Source organism: Globicephala melas, chromosome 15 (assembly GCF_963455315.2).
Source record: "Globicephala melas chromosome 15, mGloMel1.2, whole genome shotgun sequence".
In the NCBI taxonomy this organism is placed as follows: domain Eukaryota; kingdom Metazoa; phylum Chordata; class Mammalia; order Artiodactyla; family Delphinidae; genus Globicephala; species Globicephala melas.
In genome coordinates, this window is record NC_083328.1 from 36,852,848 (window position 1) to 36,872,492 (window position 19,645).

Genomic DNA, 19,645 nt, shown 5'->3' on the forward strand with positions numbered 1-19,645 from the left:
GCAGGCTCGGTAGTTGTGGCACGCAGGGCTTAGTTGCTCCGCGGAATGTGGGATCTTCCCGGACCAGGGCTTGAACCTGTGTCCCCTGCATTGGCAGGCAGATTCTTAACCGCTGTACCACGAGGGAAGCCCTAAACAGTAAAGGTTTTGATAGTAAACTCTCAAAACGGCAGGCAAAATGCAATTAAAATTGCTCTAAGTTGTCAATCAAGGGCTACCTATAAGCAGCTTCCTCTCTGTGCCTGTGAGAATTCAGAGCTTCTCAGGAGCATTTGACAGATTTTAATTGCCAAAGAGTAGAAAAACTATTGAAGGGTGAAATTCAAGTGGGAAGAGGAGGACGGGAGATAGGGCACCCCAGCAACCCTCGTCTGCAGTGATGGGTCTGTAACCCAGAAGCAGCCTGAGACCTGGTCTTGGTCCACAGCAGAGGGGCTTTTCCCTGCTGCAGGTGGGCAAGAGGCTTTTGATCAGGGAAGTGAAGAGTGGCTGGAGGCACTATCCGTTTCATAGGAACTCTATCACAGACCATAGGTAAGCACATGGCCCATGCAGTATACGTAGTCGTGTATGTAACACTGCTAAGACTGTACAGCTTGAGGTGCCCAGGGGAGGAAGGGCAGCCCTTTGGGTCCCCTAATGTGCCGACTGTACCTCTGCCCTGAGCTGCGCTTCTATCCGTGGTCAGCCCAGACGTGCTTTAAGTCATTCTCTGTTGCTTTATGTTTTTTTAAAGCAACAACCGGATCTACCTCTTGCTCTGACTAAAGACAAATCTCTGGGGCAGCGTGGCCTTCGAATTCCAGACTGGTCACCGCACATTGTCTGGGTAGCAAAGCTAAATGTTTCTTAAAGGGTTGGCCTAGCGTGGGGGCAGCAGCCAGACAGTGACCACCCCCACACCACGACCACGGACTTTGCACAGTGCCCACCACTGTCCCTCGTTTCCTGGGCTGGAAGATGCGCTTTGTGGCACGGGAACAAGCAGCTGCGCGCTCTCGGGGGACTGTCCTTGCGGGTGTGGCCGGGCAACCCAGCCCGGTCCCAGGGGACGTGGGCTGGTTTTGAGCCCCTGAGGCAGCTCTTAGGTGCTTGTGTTCAGCCTGGGGCTTAGTCCCTGCTACGGAGTCAGGTCCAGGGCTGCTGGCACCAGGCTGGTGCTGGGAAGGTCTTCTGTAGCCCACCAAGTTTGGCTGGATGCACTGAAGACTTTTCTAGGGAAAAAAGTGAATCAATCTCTGAAATTTTTTAAGCCAATAGACTTTTTCCTTCATACTGTGCCAACTGTGGACCTGCCGCTGTCCGGCCAGTGCTTAGGGTCTGTAGAAACGGGGACTTCTGAACGGAAACATGAGTGAGCCATGAGTGGTCCCCAGCGCTCTGCCCCCTGGCCTGTAAAATGTGTCAACCCTTCCTCTGACTGCTGACCCACAAAGCTACAGAAGAATAAGCTATATTCCTTCACCACGTGGCAGTGTAATGGATAAACACAAGTTTTAAACCGTGGTAAGAGGTTTGTGTTTTATTTTAACTTAGGAAGATAATCAGGAGTAAATGGACATCACTAACACAGTCCTGTTGTAAAGCCGTAACCATCTGACTGTAAATTCTGAGTCCCTGGAGGAAGATCACGGACAGTTCAGAACTATTCCCTGTGTTCTGCTTTATCAAAGTAAATATGACCCAGGACGCCCCTCTTGGCAGATACAGAATAAATTACTCCTGGGCCAGGGCAGAGAGCGAGGTGGCTACCATCCCGGACGTGCCTCTCCGGAGCTGGTCTCCAGGACAGGACGTGCGCGAGCGTGAAGTGGGCCGTGGCGGGGTTGGGGGGGTGGGGGTGGGACGCAGCCAGTATGTGGTCACGCCCTGTGTTCGTGTATAACGTAGTGAATGCGTGTCATACATGTGCTCTCATGGGAAGCCGCGCAGGCAGCGCCCTGCTTCTCAGATGGTCCCTGCGGTGGACGGAGCCCCGAGCGGCCTCCCGCCGCCCTCAGCACGGCGACTCCACGTAGTCATTGTCCAGCCCGCGGCGGAAGCGTGCAGTCAGGGAGCGGCTGATGACGATGACGCGGGGGGCCATGCAGTCCTCCCTCCTGTGCAGGACGTTCCAGATGAGCATGGCCGCAGCCAGGGTGGCCAGCAGGCAGGCCCCGATGTTCAGGTAGCAAGACCAGGACAGGTTGGTGTACGGGCCGATTCTGTAGAACGTCACCAGCCCGATGACCAGAACAAAACCTGCGGACGAAGGACAGGGTGAGACAGGGAGCGGGGGAGGCCGCGGGTCCAGCCGTGGGGCCGCTCACGCTTCTCCTCCCACCCAACCCTGTCCTCCTGGGGCTGAGAGCCCAGCTCCATTCGGTGCTGATGCCTTGGGGTCAAGCTGAATTTTATGGGACTTTTGGGTCTGGTGGCTGTTGCGGGGGCTGTCTGCTCAATCCTGACCCTGGATGGTCATAGGGGCTCACGTGCTTCCTGTGACCTGGCAGGTGTCAGGCCACTTCCTTGGCCGCCCTCCCCATGGAGGTGACACTGACACCCGCTTCCCCACCCCGAACAGTCCAGCGGTAACTCCGTGGAAGGTCCGCTCTGGCTTATCAACGCCTAATTCATTCAAAGTGAAAGCAAACGCAGATATTTTCTAAGTCTTACCTGGAAACAACTCAGATTTGTATTTAACTTAGTTTGAATTCCTGTTTTTAAGAGTCTTCTTATTCTTAGTGTTTGCTTCCAGAGGAAATATTTTCTTTCAAAACCTGAGACGGCGGAGGGCCTGCACATTCGGGGTGGGGGGAGTGGGGGGGGAGCTGAACTGTGGCTGAATAGACTCGGCTGGTTCTAGAATGTCCCCCTCACCCACCCGGTCCCCTGCGGGTCTCCCTCCGTCCCCTCCTCTCTCCAGGTGACACGGGGGGGTCCAGGACTGTGCACAGCGTCCTGTGTGGACTCAGTTAAGTCGGCCATGTCCCCTCTCGGTCAGCTGTTAATACCGTCACATTGTCATTTCCATAGTTGTATCTTTAAGGAGCTCCAAAGACTTGATTTTATTAGTTCTTACAATAGGAAAACCAGGATTTCGCACCCAAGATCTGTCAGCTAGGCTAACAGGGCACTGATGTTTGAAAGAGTTCAGGTCTGAATCTGGGCTGGAACCCCTGATGGCTGGGATGAGGCAGAGGCCTCACTCCCATCGCCCCATCCCACCCTGTCCTTCTGAGTCTTGTTGAAAGAAGGCACAACAAGCTCCCTGGCTGGCAAAAAATGCCCAAAGACATAGTGAAAACAAGGGAACACATAAAGTACTTTCATTTGCATTACACAAAACACAGGTCCTAACTCCTTCCCTCACTAACGCAAAACTTGGGTGGCACAAAATCGTGGGCAGAGGATGTATGTACTCCTAGCTGGGAGAGAGGAATGCCAGAAGTTTCTTTTTGCCAGTGTGCATGACAAACAGAATTAGTTATTTTTAACAGAAAGGAAGTATCGAGAAGCTTTCCATGTATAAAAAGCTCCACAAAGTACCATAGAGAATTAGCACAGGGATTAGTCACCATCACCATTGTTTAGGACACGACCGGGGCAGTTAAATGTTTAATTCATACTTTCTGGAAGGCGCAGAAATGCTTCCAGAATGCTTGTGTTTCTAGAAAACTCCAGCCTGTGCCCCAGCACTAAGTCATGACACAGCTATTAGAATCGTCAGCGGGCATCACTGCTGCCCTTTGCTCCGGGGCCACGCCAGGTCATACATGATCTGGTTTCCTGAGGAAAGCCAGGAGGCCACAGGGAGTGGGGGACCAGCATGAACAGATGTGCAGATGTCACAGTGCAGGGCAGGTGGAGGGGCTGTAGCGGGCAGTTCGGCCTGGCCAGAGCCCAGGGCAGGAGACGAGACAAGTCCAGGAGGGGCTGGGAGTCCTGTCTGGACCACGCTGGGCCCCCGAGGGCCTTTGTCCTCCTCAGGCATGTTGGGTTCCAAGAAATTGACTCACCCTGGTCACCACAGCAGAGGGTGGGGCTCCCTGGGCCACCTAGCCAAGGGGTTTGATGACTCGGGGGAGTGGGGTCGGAGGAGCAACAGGCCACATGGACCAGCCTCCTGGCCTCAGCACAGATCTGCAGCGTCGTCCATCAGAAGGGAACAGGCGAAGGAACTGGGCTTCCGCACAGCCTCCAGGGCCATCGGCTATCTGACATGGGGTTGGTTTGCGTCACTGAGAACAGAAGACCTTGAATTTACTGCAAGGCCGTCCAGTGGAGACTTGGGAATTGTGAGACCCCGACCTGGACAGGGCCTGACTGAGGAAAGCACGGGACATGCCAGCAGGGCACACACATGGCCCTGGGACCCGCGACCCACTCCCAGGACTGCGCCCGAATGAGACCCTGCTTGTCACAGGTCACAGGAAACATGACCGGGACCCCACATCAGAGCATCTGAAATGCGCGTCCTTGGAGACGAGGTGCTGGGCCACGGGGGAGACACAGCTGCTCTGTGCTCGGTTCAGACAGGCCCAGCCAACGGGGGGCCACCACTGACCGGGGCTGAAGGCAGCGCACATGGGCTTCTCGGTGTCACTTGTGTGTCTCCTGAGTCCTTTGTACATAAGGTTCATAGTAAGGCAGTTAGAATATTCTAGAAGTGCAACTAACTTTACAGTCTTCTATTAACAAGCACTTCCTAAAGCGTGTCACGACTCTGGCCACGTGCCTCTCGTTGCCACGTTCCCACGGCTGCGCTGGTCGCCCTGTGGAGGCCGTAGAGGACACGCTTTAGCGTCTCCCGGCCGTCAAGACACGCCTGGCCTTGAGTCTTCTCACGCGGCATGCTGGTCCCCCTGCCTTTCCTGGCACCACCATCCTGAGCTCCATCTGCCTGGTGGGAGGGCGCCTCCCATCCTCCTGTCCTGGCCCCTGAGCGCTCAGTTGGGCAGTCACCCACCTGTTGATTCAGGCGCCCCTGTTTAGGATGAGGGCTGTGGGGGTGAGGGTGGGGGAGGCGCTGCTCCCTTCAGGTGGGGAACACCCACCCACTTGCCAGCGTCAGGGCTACTATGGTTCTTAAGATCACATCGTCCGTTTTTTTGGAAACGGGGCAGGCTGTTGCTTTGTTGCCGTTTTACTCAGCTTATTAACTTCCTCCGTATGTTCAGCTGTACGGCCTACAATGGAAAAGACTCTTTCTTATGTCACAAGATGAAAGAAGTATGAATTCACGTGTGAACAGACAGCCGGGCACAGCCGGGCACAGCCACCCACGTCTGCAAAACCAGCAGGAAGAGTGGTGGGGGTGACAGGCTGGGGGAGCGCGGAGCCTCTTGGAGGGACTTTTTTTTTTTTTGCGGTACGCGGGCCTCTCACTGTTGTGGCCTCTCCCGTTGCGGAGCACAGGCTCCAGACGCGCAGGCTCAGCGGCTATGGCTCACGGGCCCAGCTGCTCCGCAGCATGTGGGATCTTCCCGGACTGGGGCACGAACCCGTGTCCCCTGCATCGGCAGGCGGACTCTCAACCACTGCGCGACCAGGGAATCCCTTTTGCTTTATCTTAGTTCAACTTGGAACACGTACAGTCAGAGAAGGGATATGCTTCCCTAACATAAAAAAAAATACATTTATTCCTGCAGTAGGAAAATACAAAGAACTGACTGGAACAGTGGGCCCAGGGGCTGAGCCGTGGGTGGATGTCACAGTGGGGCTGGCTCAGGGACACGTGGACTCTGCCCTGGGCCAGTGGGGGCGGTGTGGCCTGAGCAGATGCATGGGATGTGGGGACCAAGCGTGTGCCACGCGGCAATGGCGGAAAGCCACAGAGACGCAGAGAGGTAACGGCTGCCTGCGCTGGCCGTGTGGGCACATCCTCCTGAAATCAAACTGGCCTTTTACTTTGATAAGTTTCTCTCGCCACCGCCAGCCTGAAGTGCAGTTTCTCCATTCTCCTGACGTTCAGGTCCCCTTTCTCCTGAATTTTTCAGTGACATCGCTGTTTGTACAGAAACGAATCTAAGGGGAGAGTTTTTAGCAAATGCACGGACTTCTGCACATGGAGTCAATTCCGTCCTCATGAACTTGTTGTTTCCAAAGCAAACAGTCCCTTTCTGTGAGCCGGCGGCTGTGGCGCTGTAGTTCACAGCGCCCTCTCCTCTATTCCTTCCTGCCGGCTTCCCAGGGCTCCACTGGCGGTCACAGGCCTTCCTCTGGAGTGGCCATCAAGCACACGCAGGGCCCACAGGTGGGAAGACCATGTGGCTGAGCCCTGAGCCCTCAAGCATCACACCTGCCTCAGCATCCACAGGGCAGCGCTGGCCAAGGCCCTGGAACATGTACAGAGCACTCGAGGCTCAGCTGTGAGCAGCAGAAGGTGGGGACAAGTGCCTCCCCCTTAGGGAGAGAATCTAGGGAAGGAGAAGGTGACACTCTCCCCAGGGTGCGGGGGCAGGACTGGGCTTGGGAAGTGGGCTCAGAAGACAGGAAAGCGAAGTGTCTGGCCCAAGCCAAGTGCTGCTTTATAGTAAAGCACAGAAAGTGGTACGTTCCTATGAGCAGGTTTGCAAGAACAGCATGATCTCCACCAGCTCACAAGTTGACAAGACAGACACCGTGCATCACCCCGACTGACCTTTGGGACGATAAAGTCAGCCTTCTCACGGCGCGGAGTAAGCGGCCCTTAGGGTGTAAGTTTTTCATCATACGAAAAAGTCTTAGGACTTCCAGAAGTGGAGAGAGAAAGCCTGCAGATGTGAAGCCCACAAGGTCCATGAAATGCCGCTCTTGAAATCGTCCTGCTGGGTCTGGGGGGGGTGGGCCAGGCTGGGGCTGGTGGACAGCTGCTGTGACCCCAGCGAACACAGTGCTTTCACAGGGTGTTCAGTTTATGGGTGGGGGTGGAATAAGGGACTGAAAGGACTTTTTTCAGTCCTTTTTTTAATTTTTTTAAATTAAAATCACACTCGGAAAATTCTGCAAAGAAATTGCAAACTATTGCATGCGGTGGCCTGAGTTCAGTAGAGCAAACCCGGTGAAACGGCTGGTAGTCACGCTGTTGCCCTGCAAGAGCAGCGTTTCCTGGGTTCTCCCTGGTGTCTGGGACAGCGTCCTTTGGAGCCACAGCCCTGAGAAGCGGGGGCCGCCCTTTCACAGACCCGGGCTGGGCATCACGCAAGCGTTGTGGAAACGGCCAGAAACGGCCGTGGGATGAATGGGCAAGCGGCCGGCCTCCTGTCTCCTCCCGCTGGGGTGTTGCTCTCCGGCTGGTCCCGGCCTCCTGGGGAATCCGTGTGCTTCCCCCCTTCATGAGCACCTCTCTCCCCCCGCCCACCCTCTGGCCCCAGCACTGGGGACTCAAGGTTCCCTTGCATAACAGGTACCAGCAGGCATTTCCCCCTCCTGGGACAGGATATCCTGGCGCCCTTCAGTCTCTCCCTGACTGTTTAAAACAGACCAGAGCACAGGAAAAAACCTAACTCTAAAATTAGCAGTGTGATAGAAGAAAGGCACAGAGCTATGTTCTGTACTGTTTGTCAATGAAACAAGTCTAAACAGGGCCAAATGCATTTCCTTTTTGGGCACAGCAGACCCACTGGGGGTAACCGTCGGACACCACGGGGAGGGGGGCCTGCGGAGGCAGAGGGACCATCTGAAGTGCCACAGGTGCTGCTCGGGGCTTCTGGCTTTTTCCGTGGGCCTCTGCCTGTCTGACGGTTTTTGGACAGAACCTGGTCCAACCTTTCCAGAGGCTGTGCTGGCCTGGAAATACTCAGGAAAGCAGCATGTGCCCCCAGCCCCCACTTGGCCAGGACAGCCCCTGACCCCCAGACCTTTGGCAGTGCCCCCCAACCCCCACCGACTGATGCAAGACAGTTTGATTTTAGTTAATGGGGGTTCCCCTGTTTCCATTTTTTTGTTGTGTTATTTGGAAACAATATTTTGTTCTGAAACAAGAGTTTACAGAAAGTAAGACGTCAGTTTTGACACCAAACCCACAATATTTTTTCTAATAATTCTGAATAAGTGTCTCAAAGAAGTTTCTTAAGAAATGCAATGACAGATTTGATCATCCTGCTAGGAGGAGTTACTTTCAGAATCAAGAGCTGTTACTTTTATTCCTTTAATGCCACTAAAATATCTGTTTCTAATCCAGCTTTTCCAATCACGTTGCAAAATCTTCCACTTCCTTCTTGAAGGGATGGAATTTCAGATGATCCCACGTGAGAGAGGTGGGTGGTTTCAGTGAGGCGAGGAAACTGCTTGATTTACAGCCCTAAGGTCAGCAGAGGGCAGGTGGGTGATTTTCCTACATGTGTGGCATTGGAATGTCCGTGTTTTTCCTCACAGTCCTAGAGGAGGGAGGAGGTGGAGGTCCGAGGTCCCGCTTCATGTACCTGGTTAACTCTCAGAATTGCCCCAGGCAGGGTGGGCATTACCCCATTTTGCAGTTGGGTGAACTGAGGTGTGGCTTTGCCCCGTTCACATGGCTGGTAAGCCGTAGGGCCGGACACAGTTCTGTTCTCCTGACATCAAAGCCTGCCCTCTTTCCTAGGCCTTGGCGACGCCCTCCGTCCTGCCCGGCCACAGGGAAGTGACTGGCCTTCTGTGAACAGGGCCTGTTTCCGAGTCCCACCCGGCACTTTCCAGCACGAGTGCTGCCAGCCTGTCAGCTGCATTCTGGAAATTGTGTTTCTCCAGGACGATGAGGGCCAGGATCCATTATTCCCCAAGTGATTCACTCGTATTTCCTGCCGTTCCTCCCGCCGCGTGTGTTGAAACTGCACCCTCATGGTTGGGACACTGCCTTCTCCACCGAGCCGGAGAGGCAGGCGGTGGGCTGGTGACGTCCTGGCCCTTCCTCTGTCCCATCAGCCACCCATCTGACCTTCCCCATAGGCAGCAGGAAACCTGAGCTCCCAGGTTCCCGTGATCGTTAAACCTGGGCCAGTGAGGCAGGCAGAGGGAGAGGGGAAACCAGCACAGACGCCCCTCCGCTCTCTGGGGTGCCGGGTGGACGCTTTGGGGCTTCCGTGGTCATTGTGCAGAGCCTCCTGGAACAGTTCCATTCATCATCCATGGCGCTGCTGCACTCGCCCTGTGAAGACTACAGTGTGCCCAGGCCCTGCCCCATTTCAGCCTGCAGTCGCCCCCAGAGGCCGAGGTGGCTTCTGGATTGTTTGCTGATGGCCAAAGCCTCGCTGCTCTCCTCCACACTGCCCCCATCACGCTTTTCTGGCCCTAGTGTTGCATGTGGATCCCTGTGTGCTTGGCGGGGTCCTCCACGCTTTGTCTGTGCTTCTTACAGGAGGGCCCTGCTCACCCCAGCCGGGCCCCAGGAAGCTGCATTTATAACCGAGCATGCAGGTCGCCGGCTGGGAACCATGTGTGCCCAGAACTCCCCGTCTGCTAACCGTTAGCCAGGAAGGCCATGGAGGCAGGCAAGGGGTCAGAAGGGCGCCCCCCTCTGCCCATGTGCCCAAGTGCCTGCAGCAGGCTGCTGCACCCTCATGGGAGGAGCGTGAACCCAGGCTGCCTGCCACACAGGCTACAGAGGGGCAAAGAAAACACCAGATGCCGAAGACTTTGGAAAGCAAAGCAGGTCACCGTGAGCCTCGGCACCTTGTCTTAGATGGGAAGGGCCAGGAGGCCTTGAGCAAACAGACAGAAACCCATCTGGTTGCACCTCAGTGCTCCGCCCCTGTGTGTATTTCTGTTTTGCTGCTGCCCACAGTGACGGGTGGGATGGGAGCGTGACCCACAGGGGTCACCATGACTTTAGAAGCCACAGCCAACCTGCCAGCCCTGACAGGAGCTGGGGATGCGGCTGCTCAGCCTGGCCGGGACCCGGGTGAGGATACTTACTTGCCAGCTGGAACGCAGCGGCCATGGCCTCCTCCCAGCACTGGGAATCGGGTGACATCAGGGGCAGGCCCGTCAGCCCCAAGACGAAGGTGAGCTGGCCTGCGGCAAGTGCCGCCGTGGCCACCAGGTTGCAGGCTCGCATCATGTCGAACTGCACTGTGAGGGGCCGGAGGGAGAGAAGCAGGCGGTCAGCACGGGCGAGACCGCTCGAGACTGGGCTGCCTGCCCCTCCCGGGACTCCTCCCTCCGTCTCAGCGAGTCTCACCACTCCCTTCCCAGCCCCCACCTGCCCCTGGTCCCTGAGCAAGGCATTTGGAGGCTGTGCACACAGGGCAGAAGGAGGATGGGGCAGCCCAATGCTTGGACTGCAAAGGTGGGGGCCATGGAGGTGTCATCAAGAGGCCATCAGGGGAGTCAATTTTCCCACCCATGTGCTGGAGGGCAAAGCCATCCACCATGAAGTCAGGCCCCTTCCCTGTGGTCCTTCCATGCTGTAAAAGTGCCCCCTGCCCCCCAGGCTTCAAGTGCAGCGCTGTCTGATTCATGCTCTGCGGGCAGGTGGCATTCACATTTAGCGCTTGTGGAGTCCAGAGTCTCGTGGGGGCGTTGTGCCGCTTCCTGCCACGGAGGGTCAGCTCCTCCTGCCCAGGGGTCTCGACCTGCTGCTTCCCGCTGGCCTCCCTCCTGCTGTCCGGAGCTTGAGGGGTTTCACCCTTCCCAGATCCCAGGCCTGGCTCTGGACTGTGGTGCAGGAGCCTCGGGCTGCTGCGAAGTCAGAGCAGCCCTGAGGGTGGAGGGGCAGAGGGCTTCTGGAAGGAGAGCCTGGCACTGAGGGCCAAGGAGCATTCCCAGGCAGACGGATGGACGGACGGCGCCTCTGCCAGGGCTTGACGCTGCCTGTGACACTCTCGCCTGCTCCTTGCGCGGCCGCACATGCTCCGTGGACCTCACTGCCGGGTGACCGAGCGCTCATGTTCTGGGTTCTGTAGTCTTCAAAGTTACCACAAAGCATAGCTGCAGTCGCTGGGAACCCTGACCCTTTAAAACTCAGGGAGACGAGGAGCCGGGGGTGGGCGGTGCAGCCTGGTGAGCGCAGGGCTTCTGGCAGTGGTGTGGCAGCAGCTCCGGAGCAACTCAAAGAAAGGACAGAGGCTGGGCCGGGGAACAAAGTGGGCTCCCCGCACACAGGCTCAGACCCCTCCTCTCCCCCAAGGCTGGGGCGGCAGGGCTGCTAGCGCTCGAGATTTACAGAAACCTTCCTGGCTGCTCATGAGGTCTCGCGTCCCCGTGACCACACGTGGGAGCAGGAGGACACGCGGCTTCTCTGTCAGCACAGGGGCTCCGGTTGCTCGGGCCACAGACTCTGGAACACCAGCTGGCTTCCCATGGAGGCTGCTGTTCATCACACTCTTCCTGCCTTTTTCACACTGTTTTCTTTGCAACAATTTTTACCCTTCAAACGCCCGTACAGAAGGTCCTGCTACTCTAAGAGGTCATAGAGTTCGGAAGTGGAGGTGGCCTCAGAGATGAGGGCTGTTAAAACGTGATGGGTGTTCACAACACAGGGCAGAACCTGGATCCATTCTGGGCCCAGGAATGTCCTTCCGGTTCCGGGGCCCAGCCTCACAGTCAAGGAAAGACGTGCACCAACGGGCTGGCCATGCCGGGAGTGTCTGCCCTGCAGTGTGTTGGTGCTGGCACCACGAGGCCCTGCCCTCCCGGTGGCCCCAGCGGCTCTGAGCACTCAGGCCCATGCCACACACCCTGGCAGCAATCCACCCTCCAAGCATTCGAGCTGGGCCGCTGCCTAGTACCCAGTTGCCCGAGGCTGTAAAGGCTGAGGTGGCAGACTCTCCCCTTGGCCATGCCCCCTTTCCCAGCCACCCAGGGGGGACCAGTCCTCACTAGCACCCACCAAGCCTGGACGTTTGACGGGTCCTCACACTTGCTGTGTGCACGGCCTGGGCAGCAGCACTGGGCTTTGAGGAGCCATGAGAACGTGGCCGTGAGTGTCTGCTGGCTGGACAGTCGCTGTGCCCCTTCCCACCCCAGTGCCCTGTGAGGCTGCCTCCCAGGAGACAGCAGCGGTCACCCCAGGAGATTTAATTACGTGTTTATTCACATCCCCCCTGGCTTCAGGGCAAGGACACAGGTGCCCGACAGAATACACAAAACTTAGAGAGATGAAAAGTGGCAGAGAGAACGGGGGCCAGAAAGCAAGACTGACCCCGTCCTGGGCTGTGAGGTACCTCCAGGCCCCCACCTGATGAGTAACAAAAAATCACAGCCGCCGCACACGCCCAGTGAGCCAGCGTGGGGAAGGGCCTTGTCCTCGAGGACGGGACCTGGCGTGACATGGGGGCAGCTGGAGGGCCTGACCCAGGGTCGTCCCCTGACCCAGCATGCTCGGGACACCCTCACTAGAGCTTGTTACGTTGGGGGACGGTGGTGTTGGCCCAATGTGCCAAGTGGCTCTGGCTCAGCTCTGCGGGCTCTGCCAGGACTTGGGCACAGAGCCGGCAGGAGCATGGCTGCTGTCCCTGAGAGCTGCCCTGGCCACCTGCATCATGTCTGGAATTCTAGGGTGAAGCAACACGAGTCTCGCCCCCTCAGTACCCCCACACGTGGCTCGGGATGGACAGACGGAGGTGATTCCATGGTCGAGGCCACCCACTCCTTCTCCCTGTCCCTAGCCTGGCTGGAGGCTGGACCATCGGGGGCGAAGCCTGGGCTGGGGTTTTGCATGAGAGCTGATGAGACTGGGAGCTGGTTTGATTGAAGGGGGCAGCCCAGAAACCAGGCCAGAAGCCCCCAGCTCCGGAACCCCCAGGGCAGCAGTGCTCCGTCCCTGGGAGTTGGTGAGACATCTGCCAGCCCCTCTCCCTGGTCTCAGCCTCGTTCACGAGAAGCTCCAAAGACATTTCCCTTGTTCTGGGAAAACCTCTGATGCTCAGGGCATCATTAAAGGTCAGCTGCCACAAATGCCGTGTTATGGCAGGAGGATGTTTTAAAAGTTGTTCAGGGGACTTATCAGGTGGTCAGGGAGGGACAGCAAACGAGGGCAGGTGAGCGGGGCGCTCGGAACATGCAGCAGGGTGGCTGTGCGGTCTGGAGGCAGAGAGCGTCCCGGCCTGTGTCTTCCTGGCCTGACCTGACCCGACGCGGCTCAACAAGGGGGCGGGGGGGACGGATGCCCGGAGGGGGCACCTGTGCGGCATTGGAGGCCTTGAGCCCAGGGCAGGGGCTGGGCTGACGTGGGGCCTCCCCCCGGGGTGGGGGGTTGCTCTGTGGCGGGGGGTGGGGGGCGTGCAGTGCACTTGTGGGGTGGGAGAGGCGTGGCCTGCGCGGAGCCCACGCTAGAGCCCCAGTCACTGGCTTTCACTGCTCCTCAGGACAGACCTAGAGCCCAGAGGGACCAGTCTGACCGGCAGGTCACAGCGACCCAAGTTCAGCTGACCTACCCAGCCCCCCACAGGCCCCTGATCTGAGAGCTCACAGAAGCTCATTGATTCATTCAGGCTCTTCGCCCTTTTTTGTTTGTTTTGTTTTGTTTTTTTGCGGTACGTGGGCCTCTCACTGTTGTGGCCTCTCCCATTGCGGAGGACAGGCTCCGGACGCGCAGGCTCAGCGGCCATGGCTCATGGGCCCAGCCGCTCCGCGGCATGTGGGATCTTCCCGGACCGGGGCACAAACCCGTGTCCCCTGCATCGGCAGGCGGACTCTCAACCACTGTGCCACCAGGGAAGCCCCGCCCTTTTTAAGGGAGGTTGTGGCTCTCTGCTTGCAAAGGGGGGGGGGCGGGTTGGCAAGCCAGCCACTCCCGATGAAAGACACCCCCAGGCTGTGCTGCGAGGGGGTCCACGTGCAAAGACGGGTTCACATCCCCTCTGGGACCTGAACGGAGCCACACGCCTCCTGCAGCCTCAGTCTCTTTGCCTGTGAAGTGGAGGCAACATCCCCCCACTCCCATTCCCTCGTGGGTCAGGATTCTGAGGGCCATCACGCCTGAGTTGAGTGAGGCGTGCCCTCTGGAGCAGCCAGCAGAGGCCTGGCCAGAGCCACGTTTTCCTAAGGACAAGTGGTGTATTCAGAACAGGTGATGTGGTCTACATGTTAGACTCTTGTCTGCAGTTTTAAAGGGTCGTCACTGGGGAGACCTTTGCCCATCGGCTGCTGTTGCCATGTGTCTACACATTAGGTGACAAGCGTTTTCATATTTATGAACCTTCCTTCCCGTACACTCAAACCCTACCCCCCTTTCAAAGTCAAGTTCCCACCTTTCAGAGCTGTAATGGACCCTGTGCCGGATGTGACAAACCAGACAGGACCACTGGGCAGAAGGGAGCCAGGCCCCTGCTCGCAGGAGTCGGCTCTTCTCTGCCCTCTGAAGGCCATCAGTCTCCCAGTCTCTCCTGGGCATCCCACCTACAGACGGTTCCTGGAGCGTCTCCCTCTATGCTGCCCACTGCATTAACGACCCTGACAACTGTGGAATGAAGTCCAAACCCAGCCGCATGTTTTTAAGCTTCTTGTTTATTTTACTCATTAACAATCTTTATTTTCCACCAGGAAAAACATATTTTCCTTGCTTTGGTTAATGTATCCGTACTGTAGCTATGCATGACGGCAGAGAGAAAGCCCCCTCCTGCACAGGAAGAATTCTGTACCAAAGGGGCCGGAGCAGGGTGGGCTTGGAGCTTGGGGCTCGCTTGGGTCCCCAAGAGCCAAGGTTGCCCCTGTGAGCAGAGCACCCATCACCCGTCAGCAGATGTGCCTGCATCCACAGCCGCTTTAAAGGAGGAAGGAAAATAAGCAGACTTACGTTTGACGGTGCCTCGCGACTCCTGGAAGCCCGCTGCCTCGGAGCCCCAGCCCAGGGCCTCGCAGTCCCGCGCGTCCGCCTGCCCGGGCCTGGCCCCCAGGCTTGGCCCTCCCCTGGCCCTGTCCAGCCAGCAGGACCGCCACAGCCCCACGCTTCGCCTGCGCCCGTCCTCCAGCGTCTGGTACACCCAGTTGGGGGTGAAGGCCGCCGCGTTGTTGAGAATGAGAGAGACGAGGGCCACCAGCACGGCCGTGGCCACCACTTTCTGGACAGTCATTGCGGACTGCGGTGCCGTCCCCTTGTCGTGGAGAAAGTCCCAGTCGGTCAGCTGCTGTCACCAGGGGTGGCTAGAGGACATCACCGCTCATGCTTGGAGGTGTCAGGAAGGCCCATGCGACAGGTGCGGGGGCGCCCGCCTCGCGGCCCTCCTTACCCTCCTTCCTGCACCTGGAGCAGGGCCAGGCCTGAGCTGAAGCCTTCCGAGCTGCCCATCCCGGGGAGGAAGCAGGGGCACCAGCGAGAGTCCAGAGTCGTGAGCGCGCCGTCTTCCTGGGAGGAGGAGGAGGCGAAGAGAACAGAAATCACTTGCAAGGCAGGCAGCAACGCGGGGTGCCTGGGCCTCACTCTCAGGACCAGTGCGGAGCAGGGCTCTGAGCAGGGCCGCTGGGAGCAGCGCAAGTGAGCCACTGGGGCCTCCGCTGCCTGAGCCCCTTCCCGGTGCCTCCGCCACCCAACAGCTGGTCCTGGAAAGCAAACGGGTTGCTGCAGGGATGCGCGTGCGTGTGTGAGTGAGTGTGTGTGTGCCTCGCGCCTGCGTTTTCCCCCTGTCTCTCAGCAGAGAGGAAATGGTTGTTTTTGAGGCTGTTTTTGGTGAGCTGGAGGGCGTAGCCAACTGCAACAAATAGCAGCCAGACACTAACAGGATGTGTTTCCTGATAGGAAAGGCAGGGGGGCCTTCTTCTGGAGGCCTGCTCCGGGACCCTCCCCCACCCTCCCCACCTTCCCTGAAAGTGGAGGCCAGGGATGCCGGCCTGGCAGGCCCACAGGCCCCGCTGTCTGCCTTGACCCGGTGGCTCGGGGCAGGCAGGGCGCTGGTGACCAGTCGCCCACCTTGGGGACTGGGCGTCCCCCAGCCATCGGTCACTCCCCCAGCATATGGGTGCCACGCACCCATAGGTGCACAGCAGAGAAGGGCCAGTGTGGTGGGGAGGCCCCCTGGACTCCTTCACCTCCCAGCTGAGACCCTCACCCATACTTGGAGACCCGCCAGAACAGGCCATCGTCCTTGAGGTGCAAGAGGCTGGGTTCTGGACGAGCCGTGCACCCGGCGAGGCCTGAGGGCCTGGGCCCTGTCTGCTGCTGACGGGGTGTGTGTGGGCAGCAAGGGCCCAGGTCCTGCACTGGGTGCCCTGCCCTGTGTCGCATAAGCCGTCAGGCTGAGGGGCGCTCAGAGAGATAGTCATCTGCTCTGCTCAAATCCTCTGGGCTGCGACTCGTTCAGCCCGGGCCTGTGCTGAAACCAAACTGGTCGGCCCTGGAATTTCCCGCCCTAAGTTTACATTCCTAAAAGGCAGGGGGTCTTTGGAGAATCAAGGTTCTCAAGAAGCATCTGTCCATCAGCTCCCGGAGGAATTTTATGTCCTTTGGATTTTTCCCACCAGAGCTTGTAGCAAACGTGTCAGCTGAGTTCTTGCCACTTTCCCTCTTCCCTCGGCTGTGCCAGAAGCGGGGTTGCCCCCCTGCTCCCCCTGCTCTCACTCCAGCCGCTCTGTGGGTGGGGAGGCATCTGGGGGTCTGTCAGCTCAGAAGACCCTGTGGGAGGGCACCCACTCTGAGGACTAGGGCTGGGGCTCCTGTGCACACAGTGCAGTAGATCGCCTCGAAAAGGAAGTTTTCCTCAAAGTTTCCATTAAAAGAGCGTTGATTTCCCTCCTTACTCATTAGAATCGCTTATCCTGAGCCAGTCTTTAAGTGGCTAATTTCCGTTGAAAAGCAAGCAGGGGGTTTCAGGAACTGTAGCCCCTGCTTTGCTTGTCCTGGGAACAGCCCTTGAGCCATCCAGCTCTCTCCCAGGCTGGGCGGGGAGCAGGCCGGGCCACCTGCTGGGGCTCCTATCGGACCAGCCCCCAGCCTCGGGCTTGGGTGGAGTGGACAGCTGGGCTGGGGAGGGGGAGGGTGGCCGGCCTGGGAGCAGACCTTGAGTCAGGATGACCGAGTCCTCCAAGGACCCCCTCATCCATCGTGTGCCACCCCAGGGGCCCTTCCTGTTCTCCGCGGTCCAGGTCTTTGGCCTTGTCAAGGCCTCCCCTGCTCCTTCACGCGGACCAGCAGCAGTGTTGTCTTAGAGCAGAGACACACGGGAGGTTTGGACACAGCGTGTGTGCCGCTTGGTGGGACGTGAAGCTGGGAGTAGTCAACCACTGCTCCGTCCCACCAGGGTCTCCACAGAGCAGCCCAAGAGGAGGGTCCTCTGGCTCGCTCTGGGAGCTCCTCAGAGGACAAGTCTTTCCCAAGCGTCAGGCCGCTCGGAGCCCATCTGCCCCTCACTTGACAGGGTGCAGACGCTACCAGACAGCAGGAAGCGCTCACAGCTCTGGCGGGGACTAGGCGGGTGTCCACATGGACTTTCGGTTGGATGCACAGACCCCAGGACTCACATGGGGTAAAGCTGCCCACAGAAAGGCTGTCGGGAGTGGCTGGCACCCTGCTTCCACGCTGCTCGCCCAGGGGCTCCTTGAGAACGGACGGGTGGAGTCCGCAGTGACTCACGCATCCTGAGGGCCACCAGCCGCTCGCATCCCAGAAGTTACTTACTGGTCTGTTCTCAGGGCTCTGGGGTCATCAGGGGATGAAGCCCCAGGAGGAGGGGCCCCAGAGCATCCTCCCTCCTGCCAGCATCTTTTCTCAGGGAGGCCGTCCTGGGTCTGAGGTTGTCCTGGGACCTGCTAGGGGACGGGCAGGAGCCCCCATCAGCATTGGAGGGAGAGAGATGCTAGAAACCTCCAAACAAGGAAGGAAGAGCCCGGCCCAAGCCTGTGCCAGGGGTGTCAGAGGGCAGCTCTGCAGGTCCGCCCCCGGGCCCCCCGCCTCCATTCAGCACATGGCAAGGCCCACCTGGGTGTCATGCTTGTCCTTGGAGTTGGGGGACCCCACTCCCCGCCTGACCCAGGGGCTCTGTGTGAGGGTGGAGGGAGCACTAGGAGTTCAGCCTGGGACAGAGGTGCCAGGTGCCGGGGGGGAGAAGCAAGTGTTCACTGAGGGGCACGGTGGGGCCTGGCAGCCTGCACAAGACACTCTCCGGGGCCTTCATGGGACCCCTTGTGGCCGAGGGAGGGAGCCTGCTCAAGGAGCAGGCCCCAGGGCCAGCTGTGAGAGGTACACCAGCCCCTGCACCCCTGGGACACGGGTGTCTCACCCGTTTTCTTCCCGGGAGGCCATGTGGGCCCCAGTTTGCCACGTTGCTCTGTGGGTGAAGCTGTTGGGCTCGCACACGGCCCCCTTCTCGGAGACCATGTGTCCAGCCGGGTCCCCGTGCTGCCTGGCACGGGTCTTGCTGGGGCCCGAGTCATGGGAGCGGCAGCTCATTGGAGCCACGTGTCCTTCACTGCAGCGAGGCTGTCTGGGAGAACATGGCGCGCATGTGCGTGAAGACTCAGCGGCTGGATGTTGCCAAGGTGTGCCTGGGGCACATGGGCCACGCGCGCGGAGCCCGAGCGCTGCGGGAGGCTGAGCAGGAGCCAGAGCCAGAGGCCAGGGTGGCCGTGTTGGCCATACAGCTGGGCATGCTGGTGAGTGGGCACCACCCCGATGGGCAGGCCAGCCTCCCACATACAGTGTGTGCTTGTCCAGGCCCTTGGGTTGCCGGGAACAGAAACCCCCTCAAACAAGCTGAGTCCAAAATGGGGGTGGGGGGGAGGGAGCCCCCTGCAGAGCCCCCGAGGCCACCCCACTCCCGCCGGTCCCCTTCCTGCCTCCTGCGTGTTTGCGGAGCTCACGGCCCCTTGTACCCCTGTGGCCCAGAGAGGCCGATGGAAGTCGCAGGAGATGCAGGCCGAGTGGCCGGGCACAGCTCACTGTCGGGCTGGGGACAGTCGGGAGCAGACACCCACAGGTCTGATGGGGTCTGGGTGGAGCTCAGACCCACTGGCTGACGGGCAGGCCTGCCCTCTCCAGTGTCGTCTTGACCATCCCCGCCCATGCCCCAAAGTGTCCATCCCACCCAGGGTGTGTTGTGGTCTCAGTCGTGGGCGGGTTGATGGCCTGGCCGCCCTGCCGCCTGCCACGGTGGATCCCTGGTGAATTTTGGCTGCCGTTGGGGGCATCGTCGGTGCCAACAGGCACACTTCCTTCCCTCAGGAGGACGCGGAGCATCTGTACAAGAAATGCGGGCGCTACGACCTCCTCAATAGGCTCCTGCAGGCAGAGGGCCAGTGGCAGAGGGCCATTGAGGTGGCTGAGCGACACGACCGCGTGCACCTGCGCACCACCTACTACAATTACGCCCGGCACCTGGAGGCCAGCGGGGACTGCAGCCTGGCCCTCAGCTAGTGAGCACGGGCGGGCAGCCAGGACCTCTTGCCTCTGCTGCCCCAGTGAGGGGGCCTCGGAGGTTCTCAGAGGAAGATCCGGACTAGCACCATCTCGGTGGGAGGGCTTTGGGGGGGCCTGAGCTCTGTGCTTTAGGAGGACCTGCCAGGCTCTGGGTCTCTAGGCCGCAGCGCTGGTCGGGCCTGTGCCCCCCGGACAGTGCTAGTGGTGGAGCTCTTAGTCGGGTGCACAGGCCATTGAGCTGCAAGCTGAACCAGGGAGTGAGCGGCGCTTTCTCTTCTCCCGCAGCTACGAGAAATCAGACACGCACCGCTTCGAGGTGCCACGGATGCTGGCGGAGGACCTGCAGGCCCTGGAGCTATACATCAACAAGATGAAGGACAAGTGAGTGGCTGGGCCTGGGAGGGCTTCCCCCCAGAACCT

At 59.0% G+C, this 19,645-nt stretch overlaps 2 protein-coding genes across 12 annotated transcripts in view; one reads left to right on the forward strand and one right to left on the reverse strand.

Annotated features, from left to right (window-relative positions):
* Positions 1–19,645, forward strand: part of IFT140 (intraflagellar transport 140) — a 70,926-nt gene that overhangs the window by 38,493 nt on the left and 12,788 nt on the right. For all 11 annotated transcript variants that reach the window (XM_060285615.1, XM_060285622.1, XM_060285616.2 and 8 more), the window contains 3 exons: positions 18,285–18,462; positions 19,031–19,221; positions 19,511–19,606. In XM_060285615.1, coding sequence (XP_060141598.1) covers positions 18,285–18,462; positions 19,031–19,221; positions 19,511–19,606 — 465 coding nt within the window. The remainder of the gene's footprint in view (positions 1–18,284; positions 18,463–19,030; positions 19,222–19,510; positions 19,607–19,645) is intronic.
* Positions 1,514–15,518, reverse strand: TMEM204 (transmembrane protein 204). Its single transcript, XM_030872197.3, has 3 exons — positions 14,675–15,518; positions 9,853–10,008; positions 1,514–2,241 (listed from the first exon to the last, which is right to left on the reverse strand). The coding sequence occupies exons 1-3, from the start codon at positions 14,949–14,951 to the stop codon at positions 1,997–1,999; spliced, it is 678 nt and encodes a 225-aa protein (XP_030728057.1). The 5' UTR covers positions 14,952–15,518; the 3' UTR covers positions 1,514–1,996.

Bases quoted from the DNA above. Each gene is read 5' to 3' on its own strand.
- TMEM204 (XM_030872197.3), bottom strand. From the start codon at position 14,951: ATGACTGTCCAGAAAGTGGTGGCCACGGCCGTGCTGGTGGCCCTCGTC. The intron at 10,009-14,674 runs GTAAGTCTGCTT...GGCCCCTCACAG, and splicing joins GTCGCGAGGCACCGTCAAAC to TGCAGTTCGACATGATGCGA. The intron at 2,242-9,852 runs GTAAGTATCCTC...CTTCGTCCGCAG, and splicing joins CGCTGCGTTCCAGCTGGCAA to GTTTTGTTCTGGTCATCGGG.